General features: G+C 40.8%; 1 protein-coding gene across 7 annotated transcripts in view; it reads left to right on the top strand.

Moving 5' to 3' along the window:
- Positions 1–18271, top strand: part of LOC101165030 (uncharacterized) — a 103436-nt gene that overhangs the window by 26836 nt on the left and 58329 nt on the right. For 6 of the 7 annotated variants that reach the window (XM_078933937.1, XM_023961723.2, XM_078933934.1 and 3 more), the window contains 8 exons: positions 5207–5430; positions 5505–5696; positions 11197–11354; positions 11432–11674; positions 12054–12199; positions 12327–12484; positions 12837–13020; positions 13106–13546. In XM_078933937.1, the coding sequence (XP_078790063.1) occupies positions 5207–5430; positions 5505–5696; positions 11197–11354; positions 11432–11674; positions 12054–12199; positions 12327–12484; positions 12837–13020; positions 13106–13546 (1746 nt within the window). The remainder of the gene's footprint in view (positions 1–5206; positions 5431–5504; positions 5697–11196; positions 11355–11431; positions 11675–12053; positions 12200–12326; positions 12485–12836; positions 13021–13105; positions 13547–18271) is intronic. The other variant, XM_078933938.1, reaches the window with a different exon arrangement.

Raw genomic sequence — 18271 nt, 5'->3', positions numbered from 1 at the left:
AAATATTGCATCCTATCTCAAGAATCATTTGAAAGCTGTTTGGAACAAAAATTAGTTTTTAGAGCTCTCACTATTTTTTACTATTATTATTTTACTATTATTGGCTCAAGTTGAATGAAACGGTGCTGCATTGACACACTGGGCGCCATTCGCATGTCAAATTTGTGTCTGCTGCCTCTATTTTGACGCGCGTCAAATTCAATGCTCGACTGCGGCTGGATGTGATGGCTGTTTTAAAGGTTACTTCCGATTTGTGGCCCTATTGGAAGAATTTCTGTCCTGCATTATCTTGTGAGGGGAAAAATAATAATAAAACTGTGGGGTCTTTTCATCATTGTCTCAAAGAAAATAAGAGAAACCTCATAAGCCCATGGAGCTGGAGCCACCGCGCAACTACTGTGGCTCTCTGCCTGCTGGGCAGCATAGCGAGTGCCGCCGCCCAGGCCTGATCCTTCATCGAGTCACTGAAAACATCACATGCCCAAAGCAGAGTCCATCCCGCCGTGCCGCCCTGTTCCTGATGCCCAAATCGTTCCGCAGGACCTCAGATCACGCCTGTACATTGCCTTAATATTAAAAGTCGATGCGCAAATCGCATCTGGTGTGAATGCAGAATACAATATGAATATATTAGGAATGTGGTGGGGTTAACCAAACATCTGTTACCATGGAAACCCAAAAGTTAACTTTTGCAGATTCTGCTAAAAATCCCATAGGTCTGTTTGTTACCCCCAAATGGAGCCCGAGACCTGACATGGGTTAAAAAAAAATGTTTCCACGAAATATTTTTTGGTTCCCATGGAATAATATTCTGATAGTCATTCATTCTGTTGTATTTTAATGCAGCGTAGTTACAGCGACACGTTGATTGGTCGAGCGGAAGTACGGGTTGTGTGATGCATGATGGGATACGTATGAAGCATGTAGCCTTCGGATGCAAAGGGACTGCCAAAGAGTACGTTAATTAAAGACAAGTTACCCACTCTGAATATTAATTTTACTTTTCAACCCTAAAGTACAACATCCCGTACCGCAGTGGTTCTCCAGCTGCCCGTCTGCAGGCATGACAAACAAAAGAGCTCCATGGTTGACACAGCTTATCGGGAGTCTGAAACAACCAAAAAGGCATTCATCAGATTTTTCATTTTTTAAACTCCTGTCCATTGACTGTTTTTATTTTGGGACCCCTCCCCTCCCTTTTCCGCGGCCAGGGCCATTTCAGCAGGCTGCTTAGTCTGAGCACCTGGCTCCAGTCTGTTGCCAGCCGGAATAAGTTTGTTTTTATTGACAATTTTATTCTTTTCTGGAACAGAACCTCATTTTATAAAACTGATGGGATTCACCCCAGTCCACTGGGCAGCAGTGTTTTAGCTGAAAACATCAGACACTCCGTCCAGACATCACCGGCCCCCATCATTCCAACACCAGTCCAAACCTTCTCTTCACCCGTGCAGACATCGGTCTATGGAAGTGACTGACTCCCCCCCCCCCCCCCCCCCCCCCCCCCCACATTTCCCAAGAAACTGCTTCAACTATCAACAGTGATTCCTTGCCACAACCTGCTGCCCCCCCAGTCTATCCCATTAAGACTATTATTACAGACAGGTCTTCTATGAGGGAGCATGCAGGGAGAAAAGCAAACATTAACTGCCTTTGTCCACCAAAGGAAGCACCAAATCCTGAGGAAGCAGGTTCCACAACCACTCCGCCCTCCTCTTTTAACATGGCACTTTTCAACGTTCGATCTTTGTCCAACAAAACATTTATCATAAAGGATTTTATCCATAATTACAATATTGATGGTCTCTTTTTAACTGAAACATGGCTGAGCACGGATGCATCTGCTGTTCTAACAGAGGCCTCTCCGCCCAACTTTAGCTTTATTTTTCAACCAGGGAGGGAGATTACATTAGATGAGTACCCCAGCTTTGAACATAATGCTTTGTTTTTAACAGCCCTCCTCCAGTTTTATGCATCACAGTTTACAGACCACCCAAAGCAAGCTCTGTTTTTATTGAGGAGTTTTCAGAGTTTCTAGCATCTGTCCACACTTCCTTTAACATGATTTTAATAACAGGTGATTTTAACCTGCATGTAGACTGGAAGTCAGACTATTGCACCACTCAGTTCTTGGACTTGCTAGCTTCTCTTGATTTTAAACAACACGCCATGCAGCCGACTCACAACAGGGGGCACACTCTTAACCTCGTCGTCAGTCATGTTTTACCTACCAGTGTGTCCACTGTTGTGGACCTGGCTGTATCTGACCATTACTGTGTGCTTTTTAACATCACTGGTTTTATAAAGCAAGAGACCTGTGAGAATGGTAAAGAAATGCTACTTGACTCCTGAAGTGGTCGAAAATGTTATTACATCTGTTTGCCCCTACTCTCCACTTACCGGCCCCCTGTGATCTACTTGTTGAAAGTTTTAACAGTAAATTAAAATCCAGTCTCGACTCAGTTGCTCTTCTAAAATCTAAGAAGATAAGAATCAAACCCATACCCCCTTGGAGAACTGAGGAAATTAAACAATTGAAGAGACGTTGTAGATCTGCCGAAAGACTTTGGAGAAAACACACACTTGTAATAAACTATCAACTATACCAAAACCAACTAAAAGTATATAATCAAACAGTAAAACAGACCAGAAATTCATATTTTGTGAATATCATTTCTGTAAATAAAAATAACCCCAGAGTCCTCTTCACCACAATTGAATCTTTAATCAACTTGAATGTGAACAAAAACAGAATGCCAGCCTCCGCCTCATTGTGTGGACTTTGCAGACCACTTCAGGAGCAAGATCCATTTTGTCAGATCTGACATTGTAAATGGACAGAAAAGCCTTTTTATTGGTAATGATGGGTTGATTTTACCTGAGGAAGCACTGGACAGTTTTGACCTGGTTGAAGCTGCAACACTTGGTCGAGTTTTCTCCCAAGTTAATCCAACGACTTGTTTTTTAGATCCCATCCCCTCATCACTTTTTAAATCATTTTACGGGTCTTTTGAGAGTGAGATTTTAAATATCATGAACTCTCTACAGACTGGTATTTTTCCTGCTGCCTTTAAAATGGCAGTGGTGAAACCGTTACTCAAGAAATCCAACTTAGACCCTTCTGTTTTTAATAACTACATACCTGTGTCCAACTTGCCATTTTTAAGTAGAAAAACTTGTTTCTCTTACAAAATAACATTTTTTAGATAAACCAGTCTGGTTTTAGAACAAACCACAGTACTGAGACAGTCTCGTTAAAAATTGTTAATGATGTCAGGTATGCCTTGGATTCAGATCAGATCTCAGTACTAGTTCTGTTAGATCTACGTGCAGCTTTTGATACTGTTGATCACCTGATCCTTGTAAACAGACTTTAAAGTCTTGGCCTTTCGGGGACTGTTCTCAAGTGGTTCGATTCCCATCTCATGGAGAGAAACTTTATGGTAAGCATGGACACAAACTTTTCCGGGGTCCATGAAATTAATTGTGGTGTGCCTCAATGTTCCATCCTTAATCCCTTGTTTTCTAACTGTATTTTAGATGTGAAATTACTAATGGAAAATAATTTTCTGCAGCTCAACCAGGAGAAAACTGACATTTTAGTTATCGGTCCTGAAGCCAAGAGAGAGAAACGGTGTCTGAAGTTAAAATAATTTTCATTAAGTCATTCAGAAACAGTCAGAAACCGGGGCGTCATTTTTGACTCTAAGCTAACTTTTATCCCACAAATAAAACAGATGGTTAAAACTGTTTTTTATCTTCTTAGAAATCTGGCTAGAGTCCGCAGAGAACATTAATGCTTTTAAGAAAAAGGCTCAAGACCCATCTTTTTAACCTGGCTTTTAACTAATTTTTTACTACCACTATTTATTTATTTAGTTAGGATTGGAGTAGCTGGACCCAAAAATGCAGACAGGGAATTTGTTAGAATTTGTGAATTTTATTGTAGGATGAAAGGGGTTGGGCTTTGGATCTTTGACGTTGGTCTTTGGGTTCTTTGATGTTGGTTTTGGTCTTGGTACTTTGGGTTTTGTTATTTGGGGTTGATTGTGAGTCCTTGTGGCTAGGGTTGGGAGGCTCCAACTACTAGCGTTTCCAACATCTTGTTTTCGTGCTCAGCCTGTTTCTTATTTGTCATTTCTTATTTGTCATTTCTCATTATCTCTCCCCACTAGTTAGGGGGTGGGAGATGTGAAAGAAATGGGGGGTTGTGTAGGTACCGGGAGGGGGGCCCTATTTCTATTGTTATTTATTTATTTTTGTGCTTGTTTATTTTAATTTTCATGTTTGTTTTTATATTATTTATCTTGTTTTGTTTTAATGTAAAGGACTTTGTGTTATACTTTTATATGAAAAGTGCTTTATAAATAAAGTTTGTTTGATTGATTGATTGATGGTTGGGAATAGCTCCCTCCGTGGGCAGTCGGAGCTCGTTTGCTTGTCATGTGAGCGGACGGACAGCCACTGCTGTATGGGGAAGCAGCAAATTCGGACCTCCTAAATCTTATTATGTTTTACTTATTTTCATGGAGACAATAATATATAGATCCCTTTGTTTGATTCCTATTTTTATTTATGCCCTATTGAATGAATCTGGGTCACAGAGACACAGATGTAGCGGCGGAAAGCGGCTTTTCCGGCGGGACGGAGAGCGTACCGGAGTCTGAATGAACCCAGACATGGAGACGTGATTTCCGATGCTTTTGTGCTTTTTTTAAATTAAATAAATCTGATCTCTAAACATCCTCTGTGAATTCCGAGCTTGTTAATGAGATAAAGACAGACAGAAATGTAAAGGTATCTGCTGTAAATCTAAGTATTTTTACCCATGTCCCATCACGGGCTCCTTACCCCCAGGTGACCTAAACACATATAACAGTTGCTATGGAACTAAAATCCGGAAACGGGAAAGCAGCCATTTTAAAAAACAGTTTACTGAAATAATCACATGCAGCTCTGACCAATTTGGCATATGTGCTAGGGGGAGAGCGGGGCCTGTAGCAGCTGCTCAGCCAGTAAGGGCGAGTTAGAATTAGGCGGCGAGAGCAGGGGCAGGTCGCACCTGTGGGCTAACGCCTAAAAACACCGCTCGGGGCTTGAATAGCGTTTTTTTTTCTTTTAGGATTTGCATGTTGATTAGATCCTGAACAATAATCAAAGCAGCTCAAATACATACTAATGGTTCTCATGCTTTGTCTTTTTACAGGACAGACTCAAAGATATTTGAAGATGCAGTGGAGCTGCAGTACTTTTTAATCAAGACCCGGGATGAGTTATGCAAGAATGGAGAGATCCTAATGTCCACTGCACTCCGTTACACTTTGAAACACTTACAAAGTGATGTAGATCTGGAAAAAAGAGAGAAAATTCCCAGAGAGATTGAGGAGGATAAGAAAAAAGCAAAAAAAGGGAAACGGGAGAAAAACAAAGGTAGTTGATTTATTATTCATGCATGAAAACACAGGAATCTCTCGTCCTAAAATGTATCTGAAATGTTTCTGCAGATAAAAAAGAGGGAACAACCCATTATGTACAAATAGATCCCTGGGTACCAAATCCTCTTCTCAAGTATGTAAAGGAATGCTCCTTTGACAACATCACCTACAGCGTGGGAGAATTTGTCTATGTGGAGCCATCAGAAGTGTACTTCAAGCCTCACATTGTCTGCATTTATCGTCTGTGGGAAGACAGCGCTGGTAACCCTCTAAGGACTGTTTGTCACAGATATATGTGCCATGGCATTACATGTAGAGCACCAGAGTGTCACTGCTACAATAACCAAGCTTCTTATTTATAATAGATTGATAGAATTTATGCCAGACTCAGTCCAAAAGAAGGTGTACACGAACCCACTCCATAAAAAAAGCACAGTGTCAAGAATACACAAGTTAAGAAGCAGTGTTAGGAAAATGACAATAGTTCATAAAAAAATACATTAATTAAAAGAGTGTTAATTCTGAGGGACAAACAGCTCACTACCACTCGCCCTCCTTGGCTTATTTAAAAGCACCCTAAGAGCCTCATTGTAGACCACCTGCAGCTTTCTCATACTGGTACTTTTATAGTTTGTCCACAGATGAGCTGTATACAGAGGAGGACAAAAATAACATCACCTCGACTCCCTCTTTACACAAGTTCCTTACACAAGAAGCAGTGTTAGAAAAATTACAATAATTCATAAAAAGATTAATTAATTAAAAAAATAAATATAACAAGATAAAATTATTACGTATACATACAACACCATAAACATTAATTACAAGGACAAATAAAAAGACAGTCCCTCCAGTGTGTCCATAAATCTGACTGGAAGTGTATGGCACTAACTGTACTGTATGTTACTTATGGCCAAGATGAACACCACCTTCAGCTTTCTGATACTGGTACTTTTATAGTTTGTCCACAATAAAAAACGCCTCAACCCGATACGGATAAAACACTTTAAAGCATAAATAATAAAGACTAATTCTATCAAGTTCAAATTCCATTCAAGGCTTTCTTTCGTGCTCGGTGCTCCTTTCTTCGGTTATAGCTTGCAATTCAGTTTGCATTCCCGGCTTCACAAACATTTACGATGGTTCTTCTCCAGAGCAGTCGGTCAGCAACCAACTCCTTCCATTGATCTAAAACTCCTCCTGACTTCAGAATACTTTTACAGGTGTCCTTATATCTTAGTGTCGGTCGACCAACAGGACGAATACCATTGTCAAGTTCACCATAGAGGAGGGATTTTACAGGACGATTGTTATCCATTCTAGATACATGACCGAGCCAGCGCAAACGACTTTTAACTAAGTTGATTTCAATATCCTCAGCATTCGCTCGCTGTAACACCTCTTCGTTGCTTATGTAGTCGTTCCACTTTATACTTAGTATTTTCCTCAGATGACGCTGTTGGACTGTCCGAAGCTGACTGATGTTATGTCGGTACAGTGTCCAGGTTTCGGAACCATATGTAAGTAATGGCGTCAAACATTGGGTATAAACTTTCAGCTTTGTCGAGGGTGTAAGGTCATGGGAATCGAAAACACGTTGACGTAACCGACCGTACGCAGATGATACAGCTTGTGTACGTGTGACTAGTTCCTCTTTTACTGAACAGTCGCTGGTAACAATACTCCCTAGGTATTTGAAACGGTTTACATTTTTGATTGGCTTGCCGTTGATGAAAAACTGCTCTTCCGGACCAATGCACATAGTTTCAGTCTTTTGGATATTGATAGACAGACCCATTCGTTTTGCCATGTCGTTGTATGCCACTAGCAATGTCTGCAGACCAAGTGAGGAGTCGCTAAAGATAGCGATGTCATCAGCGTACTGTGCTTCTCTGATAAAGTTAGTAAAGGTTTTGGTTTTGGCTTTCAATCTCTTTAAGTCAAAGAGATCACCATCGTAGCGGAATCTAATTTTGATACTGAATTGTTGGCTAATATTTTTGTATGCAAGTAGAAGAAGAACTGAAGCATAGATACCAAACAGTGTGGGTGCTAACTTGCATCCCTGTTTCACACCACTGTTATATTCAAACGATTCGGTCAAGACTCCATCGACAATAAGACGGGCATTAACTTGAGAATAAAGACTTTGAATCAGCCTGACGAACTTTGGTGGACAGCCGAGCTTACTCAAGATTTTAAAGAGAAAGTCCCTGTTTACGGTGTCGAAAGCCTTGGTAAAATCAACAAAAACAATGTACATATTTTGACGTTGTTCTTTAGCTTTTTCCATAAGTTGTCTGAGAGTAAAGATTCCATCAATGGTACTTCTGTTTTCACGATATCCGGATTGTGACTGGGGATAAACCTTGTCAGCTATGCGTTTGAGTCTCTGTAAGAGGATATCAGCAAACACTTTCCCCACCACACTTAACAGAGAAATCCCTTGATAGTTCCCGCATTGACTTCGGTCTCCCTTTTTGAAGAGGATGGTGATGTTTGGGTCGGTAACTTCTGATGGTATGTTTTCAGTGATCCAGAACATTGAAATAATCTTGAAAAGGAATGCTTTTAGGGTATTACCACCATGTATAAGTACTTCAGGCAAAACACCATCAGGACCGGGGCTTTTACCAAGTTTTGTATTTTTGAGTGCAATATCAAGTTCTTCTTCAGTTATTGGAAGATCAAGTGAGACATCGGTTGGGAGCTGTTCGATATCATCAATAAGACTCGCGTCAACAGTTGTTGGTTGGTTAAGTAGCTCGCTAAAGTGTTCTACCCATCTACCCTTGATGCTCGGGGTTGATGTAAGAAGGGCGCCACTTTTCGACCGTACTGGGTGTGTGGTTTTACTCCTGGGACCGTAGATCTTATTGATAGCTGCATAGAATTCTCTGTGGTTTTTGGACTGAGCGTGACGTTCAGCCTCTGCTGCTCTTTCATGAAACCATTGATTTTTCAAAAGCCTGATGCGTTCGCGTAATTCATTTCGATTCTTTTGTTTATCTTTCAAGAGTTGTTGTATCTCCTCGTCTTGATCGTCGAACCAGTCATTTGCTACTTTTTTCTTTTGATTAAAAGTGTGTTTAGCAGCTTCCTGCAAGGTCACTTTAAATTCTTCCCAATCAAGGTTACAATCTGGAAGCTTCTCATCAAGAAACAGTTTCAAACATTGTTTCTTTTCTAAAGTTAACGTGATATCAAATTTTTTAGGGGGTTTCAAACCTTTCTTTTTACGTTGAATTCTGAACTTGCATTTTGAGGTTAGTAGTTTATGGTCTGTAAAGCAATCAGCTGTGGTGTCAACTTTTGCAGTGGTGATATACTGTTTTGCACTTGCGTTGGCAAGTACATGATCAATTTGGTGAAGATGTTTAGAGCATGGATGCTGCCAAGTGGTTTTAAGACTGTTTTTCATTTGAAACAAGGTTCCCATGACACATAACTAATACCTGTGAGCGTCAAATAGTCACCACCTTTTAACATTACTCGTAGTGTGGAAAGTCTGTCATTTATTGGGGTTGGATTTAAATCAAACTGCGTGAGGAAATCGTTCTTGATGGCAAAACCCACGCCTGCTTCTTTCTTGTCACTTCCACTCCAAAAGATTGTATGGCTTTTCTCAACAAGATTTCCCGTTCCAGGTCGACGAACTTCACTTAAGGCACAAATATCAAAAGCGGCTTTTTCCAGTTCTTTACTTATGATGCCTGTTGCGCGTTCTGGTCTGATTGAACCATCACTGTCGTTTGTTGTTCTTACATTCCATGCACCAAGCTTTAGTGAGAGTGATTGTGATTGTGATTTGCACGGATTTCGTTTCTTGTTCACCACGGCCGTGTCCTGTGGCGCATCGGCTACCCCGAATGCGGTAATATGACTTGTCAAATTCGAATTTACTTCCATGATTAAAGTGAGGCTGCACCTACGATGACGACACTAAATGGTGCACAATAGTGTCCCTTGGCAGAGTTTGTCCACAGATGAGCTGTATACAGAGGAGGACAAAATGCTTTAAATAACACCACCTCGACTCCTTCTTACGCATACCAAACTTGAGAGAGTGTTGGCTTGGCCATATACACCATGACACTTCCTGTAGATATCTGCATCATCTGACAAGTCTTCTGAAATGACATGCCCAAGATACTTTATCGTATTAGTACACACGAGCACAGCATTTGATAGGTCAAAACCAGGGACATTTTGGTTTTAGTGTTCTTTTGTCTGAGAAATCATAATCAGACTTTTTTGTGCATTTAATGTGATGTCATTATCAAGCCCATAAGCTGAACAGATGTTAAGAAATTGAAGACCAGTAGTACTTGGAGTCAACACAACTAGATCGTCAGCATACATCAAATGGTTGACAATGAGATCTTCAGCCACACAACAAGTGTGAACAACAAGTGCTTTAAGTTTGAAAGACAGTTCATCCACATAAAAGTTAAAAAGAATAGGAGAGAGAATGGTGTAGTAAAGGTCTGAGACCCTATGTTCCCCATTTGACCTGCATTGTTTGTTGAGCATACCAATATGCCAGAATACACACATTTAGGTACACATCTCTCCACCAGTTTAATAAATACTTTCGTATGATTTACTCTGTCAATAGCTTTACAGGCATCTAGATAACAGTGAAACAGAAATAGATCACTTCTTTAAGATCATATATACACATGTCAGGACCCAGCTTTTCTTTAAACCCAAATGGATTATCAGTCATTTTTACAAACTCTGGAATCCTGTCCAGCAGGATTATCTCATAGAGTTTTGATAGCTGCGGTTAACCGCAACACCGCGCTCCCTGGTGGTTCATCACAGCCGTGATCAAAAATCCAAGACCGTCACAGCTCTACTCTGGACACAGTGAAATATTCTTATATAGTGTTGTCACCATAGTTCTAAAATATTTTCAGTGCCAGAGACCCCATCTACCACACATGGAATTGTTTTAGGGCCAGAAGTATTAACTTTGACTTCAGCAGACTTTTCAGCAGATTTTTATTTATTTATTTATTTATTTATTTTGAATTAGGACATTGCATATTAAACAATGTTTCAGCAGCTGCTTTGACATATATATGCCAGCTTCATCCGTTGTCCTAAAGCAGGATAAAAGATTCAACAGTTACATTGACAACGCAATACAATAGCACAATGTTAGTGGTAAAAATATTTACAAAGGTTATTTACAATAAAAAGCAAGTCTAAAAAAGTCAAGAAAAACAACAATAACTAACATCTGCAGGACTGGTTTGTTTTCAGCCATTGTTTAAGAGCTGTTTGGAACAAACCAGTCCTGCAGACCTTAGTTATTGTTGTTTTGGATGTTGTTATAACATTGCCATGGAATCAGCTCTCATTGGCTGGTCCTTTTTACAAATAAAACGTATTTCATACATTTCTAAATACAATTGCTTATCTAGGAGGAGAAATATTAGTTAATAATTTATCTGAATGTACAGTGTACATCGACACTGCATCTTCTGAGAGTGCTCCAATCCAAATATGAGGAACTTTCATGATTGTAACCTGGCCTCAAAGGTAAACTCAGCATTTCCATCGAAAAAGAAATATGATCAGCATGTGATAGTTCATAAAAATGTTCATAGTAGTCAGAGACGCATGAGCATCAGCTGTTGTGAAGTCAAATGCCATGCTTTACTGATGTGTGTACCTATCTTCAGGCAACAACATTTGAGTTGAGTGTATTCTGCTGTATATTTTGAAATGAATTTATTCTTGTTCCTTGAAGGTGTGATGTGGCTCTATGGCTGCTGGTTGAAGCGGCCAAGTGAAACTATTCACTTGGCTTCACAAACGTTTCTGGAAAAAGAAGTCTTCAAGAGCTACTACTACAACAGAGTGCCCATCAGTAAAGTTCTCGGCAAATGTGTGGTTCTTTCTGTGAAGGTTAGACACCCCCCAAAAAGGTTTCATATGACAATAGAACTGTAGTGAATTTAGGTGTCTTTTTGTGATTCACGTAGGATTACTTCGAAATGCAACCTGAGGGCTTCAAACCTGCAGATGTGTATGTGTGTGAGTCACGCTATGGTGTTAAAGCCAGGTCCTTCACGAAAATCCAAAAATGGTCTTTGCCAAAGAGTCCAGTAAAGTTGGTGCCCCGGGAGGTGCCTCTGCCCGTCGTTCGTGTGCCCTCTATGTTTGCCAAACCGAACCTGGACAAAGCGTCCTTCTCTCATGCAAACCCCGGCAGTTTTGAGGACAAGGTGAGGTGAAGCACCTGCTTGATTTGATTGTTGTTTGTTGCAGTTAAATGAGATCAACCTTTCTTAAAGATGCTTGACATATTTAGTAAACCTTTTAGATTCTGCTAACTTGAGTCAGTTTAAACAAAAGCTATATTTACTATCAAAACTACATGTCTGCCACTATTTTTAGGTGTTAACGCATGTTGAGCTGTTTCATGAAGTCTCTGTTGTCCAGACTCTGCCTTAGTATTTAAAACCTTGATTTGCTGGAAAAAATAAAATCTGGATGTTTCTGTTTGAGAACTCATATGCTAACATTTAATTCTGGGAGCAAAGAACTCTATTTCAAATTAGAGACTGTCAAGATTTGAATGTTTGTGAATGTTCAACATTTCAGGAGCGAGAGGATGTTCCCATGGAGATAAATGGAGCCGAGCCAGGCTGCCAGTACTTTGAACAGTTATGCTACAATAACATGTGGTTTAAACTTGGAGACTGCGTATATATCCAATCACATGGATTGTCAAAGCCCCGGGTTGCCAGGTTGGTGAAAATAAATATATAGTCATGAAAAACTTCTGAACAAGAAATAGGTTTTAAGAAATGACAGTGTTGTAAGTACAATTCTTAATTTGCGATTCCTCATGCAGTTTTACTAACTTGTCTACAGAATTGAGAAGCTGTGGTTGCAGAATGGAACCACCTTCTTCTTTGGACCTATTTTCATTCATCCTGAGGAAACGGAGCACGAACCCACAAAGATGTTTTACAAGAGAGAGGTTTTTCTAAGTCACCTGGAGGAAACCTTGCCCATGACTTGTGTCCTAGGTACGGCACAGCCATATAGCCATCTCTGAATGTGGGCCTTCAAACGTTATTGATAAAAAAAAAAGTGCTTTTTATGTTGTTAAAGAGCTTTACAAACGAAAGCCAAACATAGGCACAACATTTTGAAATGAAAGCCAACCTCCTCCCCCACCCACCATTGACATTCACCCATACACCCCAAGACCCCAACATAAAGAATGCAGGCATGAAAACAGGGCTGGAATTGTAAGAGGAACTTCTAGCTTGGCTCTACTGTGAGGAAACGTTATAATGAAGCCCTGGGGCCAAAATCATGTCATTAAAAAAATTTATTTTCCAACTGACTTGGTAACGACCCTTGTTGTGTTTCCAGGCAAATGTATGGTGTCCTCCTTTAAGGAGTACCTGTCATGCAGACCTACAGAATACACCGAGGAGGACATCCTGGTGTATGAGAGCAGCTACATTGAGACAGAGAAACAAGTGAAAAAGTTAGAGGGTCTGAAGCGCTTCTCATATTCTTCCAAAGTGGTGGAGGATGAGATTTACTATTTCAGGTTTGGAAAGTCAAAAAGAACTTCTCCTCTGATCTAAAGTGAATCAGATCCTTCTTTTACCATCTTCTTTTGGTGTTTTGTGTAGGAAACTCTATGTACCACAGAAGGAAGCTTCACCCTTTTTGGACAAGAAGATAGATGAGCTTGAACTTAAACTGGCAGACATGGACGAGGATGAATGTGCTCCTGTGACACCTTCAATGCCTCAAATGCAAAGCTCTCTGTCAAGTGACATGGACATCATGCCATACACTGAGGAAGACTCTGGGTCACCGGCAGTGGGTCGTCGGGTCATGGAGCTCCTCAGGGACCTCTATGTTTCTGTTATGGGACACCAGAAAAAGAAGCGCCGATGCTATAGTGACTTTCTGGCTGAGATTCCTGCTGTGGATCCTGCTGCCCCTGAGAAACCACCTCTCAACTTTGAAATAATCCGAATGAACCTGGAGCGTGGTCGCTACAGGAGGCTGGACGTCTTTCAGGAGCACATGTTTGAAGTGTTGAAGAAGGCAAGGAGGCTACACAGGTATGACAACCTTTGAAAAAGGAATTAAAGAGGAGGTGGCATAGTCTTACTTGGAGTGCCTTGTGAAAGTATTCGGGCCCCTTTAACTGTGTAACCTTTTGCCACATTTCAGGGTTCAAACATAAAGGTATAAAACTGTATTTTTTTTTTGAAGAATTAGGAAACAAAACTTCCCAGTACCAGAAATCCTTCATACCCAATGCAATAACCCTGTTCAAAAGCTGACAATACAAAAGATAACCTTAGCACATTTTTTATTATCTATTTTTTTTTTCCTTTTTGCACATTCCTTTTGCACATCTTTTTACCTGCACTGTTCTGTAAAGAGCTTTTTAAATTATACATCCTTGTTGTTTGCATTTATGCTACATTTTCTTGTTTTTTTTTTAATTCTTAGTCTTTTTTTCCCCTCTGCTGTCAGTTGCTATGGTGACAAACATTTCCCAAGTCTAGGATCAATAAAGTATTTCTGATTCTGATTGTGAAGTTGAACGACATTGATTGGATATTTCAAACTTGTTTAATGAGAAACAACACAGAGAGAGAGTGTCTGTCCGTAGGACAAAAATCAGTCGTATATTTCACTAATCTGGCCTTTATGGAAGAGTTTCAAGATTTCTTAAAGATATCCATAAAACTGTTGTTTAAAGTTACCCACAAGCCACCTGGGACACGCCAAACATGTGAAAGAAGAAGCTCTGGTCTGAAAATCCAAATTTTTGGCAACAATGAAAAATGTTCTGTTTGGGGTAAAAGCAATGCAGCTCATCACCCTGAACACACCATCCCCACTGTAAAGCATGGTGGTGGCCCCATCATGGTTTGGTCCTGCTTTTTTCAGCAGGGACAGGGAGGATGGTTGGAATTGATGGGAAGATGGATGGAGCCAAATCCAGAAGCATTCTGGAAGAAAACCTGATGGAGTCTGTACAGACCTGAGACTGGGACAGAGATTTGTCTTCCAACAATGATCCAAAACATAAAGAAAATCTACAATGGACTGGTTCACAAATAAACATATCCAGGTGTTAGAACAGCCAGAGTCCAGACCTGAATCCAATGGAGAATCTGTGGAATGTTCTCTATTCAAACTCACTGAGCTCTAGCTGTTTTGCAAGGAGGAATGGGCAAGAATTTCAGTCTCTCCATGTGCGACACTGATAGAGACAAACCCCAAGAGACTTAGGTGGCGCCACAAAGTATCAAATTAAGGGGACTGAATAAAGGGGCACGCCCAGTTTTTCTGTTTATTTTTTAAAAAATTTTCAAATGTCCAAATAATTCCGTTCAACTTCACAGTTGTGTCCCACTTGTTGATTCTTCAAAAAAATTACAGTTTGATATCTTTATGTTGAACCCTGAAATGTGGCAAAAGGTTGAAAAGTTAAGGGGGCTGAATACTTTTCAAGGGCCTGTATAAGACTTCTTTTTTTCAACAAATTAAAATTTTAAAGAACTCTACTGTTAGAACAGTAGCATCTAGACCTAGTTTTTTGCATCAGTTTATGTAAAACACATGTCGGGAATATCCAAAAGAAGTTTGATAGCCATCTGTGGCAAACTGTCAAATTTTGGGATTTTTACATTTCTGCACAGGACATATGAAGTGATATATATGGCAAGACATTGCAAACAAAACTTTTTTATGTTGCAAATGAAAATTTTAATTGTTTGCTTTACAAAAAACGTATGTTGCTTTCAAAAATGCTATTTTTTTTTTGCTTTTTACGTTTGAAACACAAACGTTTTTAGATTTGTTGTGTCTCATTTCACTTCACAGGTGTTTCCCATTTTGACCTTGGGGTTTCCAGTTCATATTCTGCACACATGTTCCTGTATATTATTCCAGCCACTTGATTGTGGCGCTCCATGTATGCTTTACCTGCCAGCATCTTAAACCCTGCAGTTATATGCTGGATTGTTTCAGGCGCCTCTGCACAGCCTACACTCTGGGTCTTGTCTGGTGTGTTAGATCTACACCTTGGGTCTTGTCTGGTGTGGTAGATCCGAGCCTCTATTGCTCTGATGCTCAGGGCTTGTTCTTGAGCTGTCAGGATGAGTGCTTCAGTGCTGTCTTGTAGGCCAGCCCTTTCTAGCCATTGGTAGGACTTCTTGTTATCAGCCACTTCAGTTATGGTCTGGTGGTACATCCCATGCAGGGGTTTATCCTCCCACGAGGAACTGTCAAATCAAATCAAATCACCCAACAACATATGTCACTCAAAGTGCTGTGCATAAAATCTAATAAAATTTAAAAAACAACATGACAAGACAAACAGTGCGACAACCCCCCCCCCCCCCCCCCCCACACACACACACACACACACAGACATACATACGCACACCATGATAAAAAAGTGATAAAATAATGAAATATAGAGACCTGGGTTTGTCCTGAAGTGAGAAAACCACATTTTGGGGGCATGTCCTCGTCAGTGACCCCCCCCAACCCAAGTTCACAGAGAACACTACCACAGAAACCCCCCAGATTCGAACAGAGAGTCAGACCCGAGAGATCCCATTGCAGCGACCCCGTTCACTGAGAAGGGTCAGTGGAGGATCCCTCAGAGGAAATCACTGGAGGGAAAAATTAAAATGTAAAAGGAAGAAAATTAAAATTGAGCAAGAAACAAATAATTACATAAACCTTAATATTCATTCTTTCATTCATTCATTCTCTTAACCGTTTTTCCCTTTCGGGGTCACGGGGTTGCTGGAGCCTATCCCGGCCACTTCTGGGCGAAGGCAGGGGACAACCTGAACAAGTCACCAGTCTGTCGCAGGGTAGAATGTCCTAAATCACACACCCATTCGCTCTCACACTCACATCTAGGGACAATTGCCAATTAACCTATGAAGCATGTCTTTGGACGGCGGGAGGAAGCCGGAGAGAACCCACACACGCACGGGGAGAACATGCAAACTCCACACAGCAAGGTCCCTTGTTGATGTAGTTTTTCACCTCCCCCAGCCAGGACTTGAACCGGAGGCCTTCTTGCTGTGAGGCAAGAGCGCTAACCTCTGTTCCACCTTGCAGCCCATATCCTCAATAAACCTTAATAGACATATGAAATGCTAAGAGTGACTAAAAAATGTAAAATACAAAAAAAATGTATTTACATACACATATAAAACTAGTAAAAAGAAAAAATAAATAATTAAAATATCAAATAAATTCCTAAAATTCAACTAAAAGCGAGATTAAAAAGGTAGGTTTTGAGCCTTCCTTTAAAAACATGAACAGTCTCTACAGCTCTGAGGCTCTCTGGGAGGCTGTTCCACAGGCGAGGTCCGTAAAAACTGAATGAGGCCTCGCCGTATGTTTTTGTTCTAACTTTTGGAATAACCGAAAGGCCTGTATCAGAGGACCTCAGGGTCCACGAAGGCTCATACTTTAAAATCATGTCAGATAAATATTAAGGCCTGAGACCATAAAACATTTATAAACCAATAAAAGAACTTTAAAATCAATTCTGAATTGCACAGGGAGCCAATGCAGCGATTTTAAAATCGGTGTAATGTGTTCCTGGTCCTCGTCAATACACGGGCTGCTGTATTTTGCAGCAGTTGAAGGTTTGCTATCCTTGTTCTGGGAAGACCAAAGAGCAGGGCATTACAGTAATGTAGTCTACTGGTAATGAAAGCATGCATTCAGTTACAGGGACACGTTGATTGGTCGAGCGGCAGTACGGGTTGTGTAATGCATGATGGGATACGTATGAAGCATGTAGCCTTCGGATGCAAAGGGACTGCCAAAGAGTATGTTGATAAAAGACAAGTTACCCACCCTGAATATTAATTTTCCTGTTCAACCCTAAAGGACAACATCCCATACCACAGTGGTTCTCCAGCTGCCCGTCTGCAGGCATGACAAACAAGATTAAGATATTCCTTTATTAGTGCCACGATGGGGAAATTTCTTTATTGCGGCAGCAGTACAGGGCAGAGAGAGAGCAATATATAAAAGAAACAAAACTTTGGAGTCAGTATAAACACATATACATAATATACACGCATACATTTCTAAAAAAAAATGCACATGATGGCCGTATAGTCAGTTATTGCACAGGGTAAGATAAATAAGACAGAGCCGATGGTGTTGTTTAACGTGGTTCACTGGGAGCAGCTAAGGTTGTACCGTCTGATGGCAGAAGGTAGAAATGACCTGCGGTGTCGCTCCTTCAGACACTTAAGATGTCTCAGTCTGACGCTGAAGGAGCTGCACAGTGAGGACACAGACTCATACATGGGGTGGGCGTCGTTCTCCATCATGGATGGGATGATAGCTTAGCTACCATCCTCTCCTCTCCCAACCTCCTGCCTTGAGTCCAAACGCAGCCCCAGAACGGAGCTGGCCTTCCTCACCAGCTTCTCCAGCCGCTTCCTGTCAGCTGCTGAGATTAGAGCTGTGGCTGTGTCGAATTTTTGATCAGCACGGTGATGAACCATCAGGGGGCGGGGTGTCGCGGTTGACCGCAGTGCCCCCCCCCCCCCCCCCCCCCAAAAAAAAAAAACAACAACACAAAATCCTTCGGCGGCCGCATGTGAAATAAATACAATTACAACGTACTATTCTTTATTAACAAATAACAGTAACTACTATCAACTACTTATCTATCTAACTACTAACTATAGGTGTTGTAGATTGACTGTGTATGTGAGCGCAGAGCGTCTTGTGTAGGAATAGGAGGAAGGTGTGCAAACGTGTGTTAGGGGTGCGTGTTG

This window comes from Oryzias latipes, chromosome 2, assembly GCF_053564925.1.
Source record: "Oryzias latipes strain Hd-rR chromosome 2, Olatipes_Hd-rR_3.1".
NCBI lineage: Eukaryota > Metazoa > Chordata > Actinopteri > Beloniformes > Adrianichthyidae > Oryzias > Oryzias latipes.
Note: the sequence above shows the minus strand (reverse complement) of the source record. Positions and strands in the feature narration are given on the sequence as shown.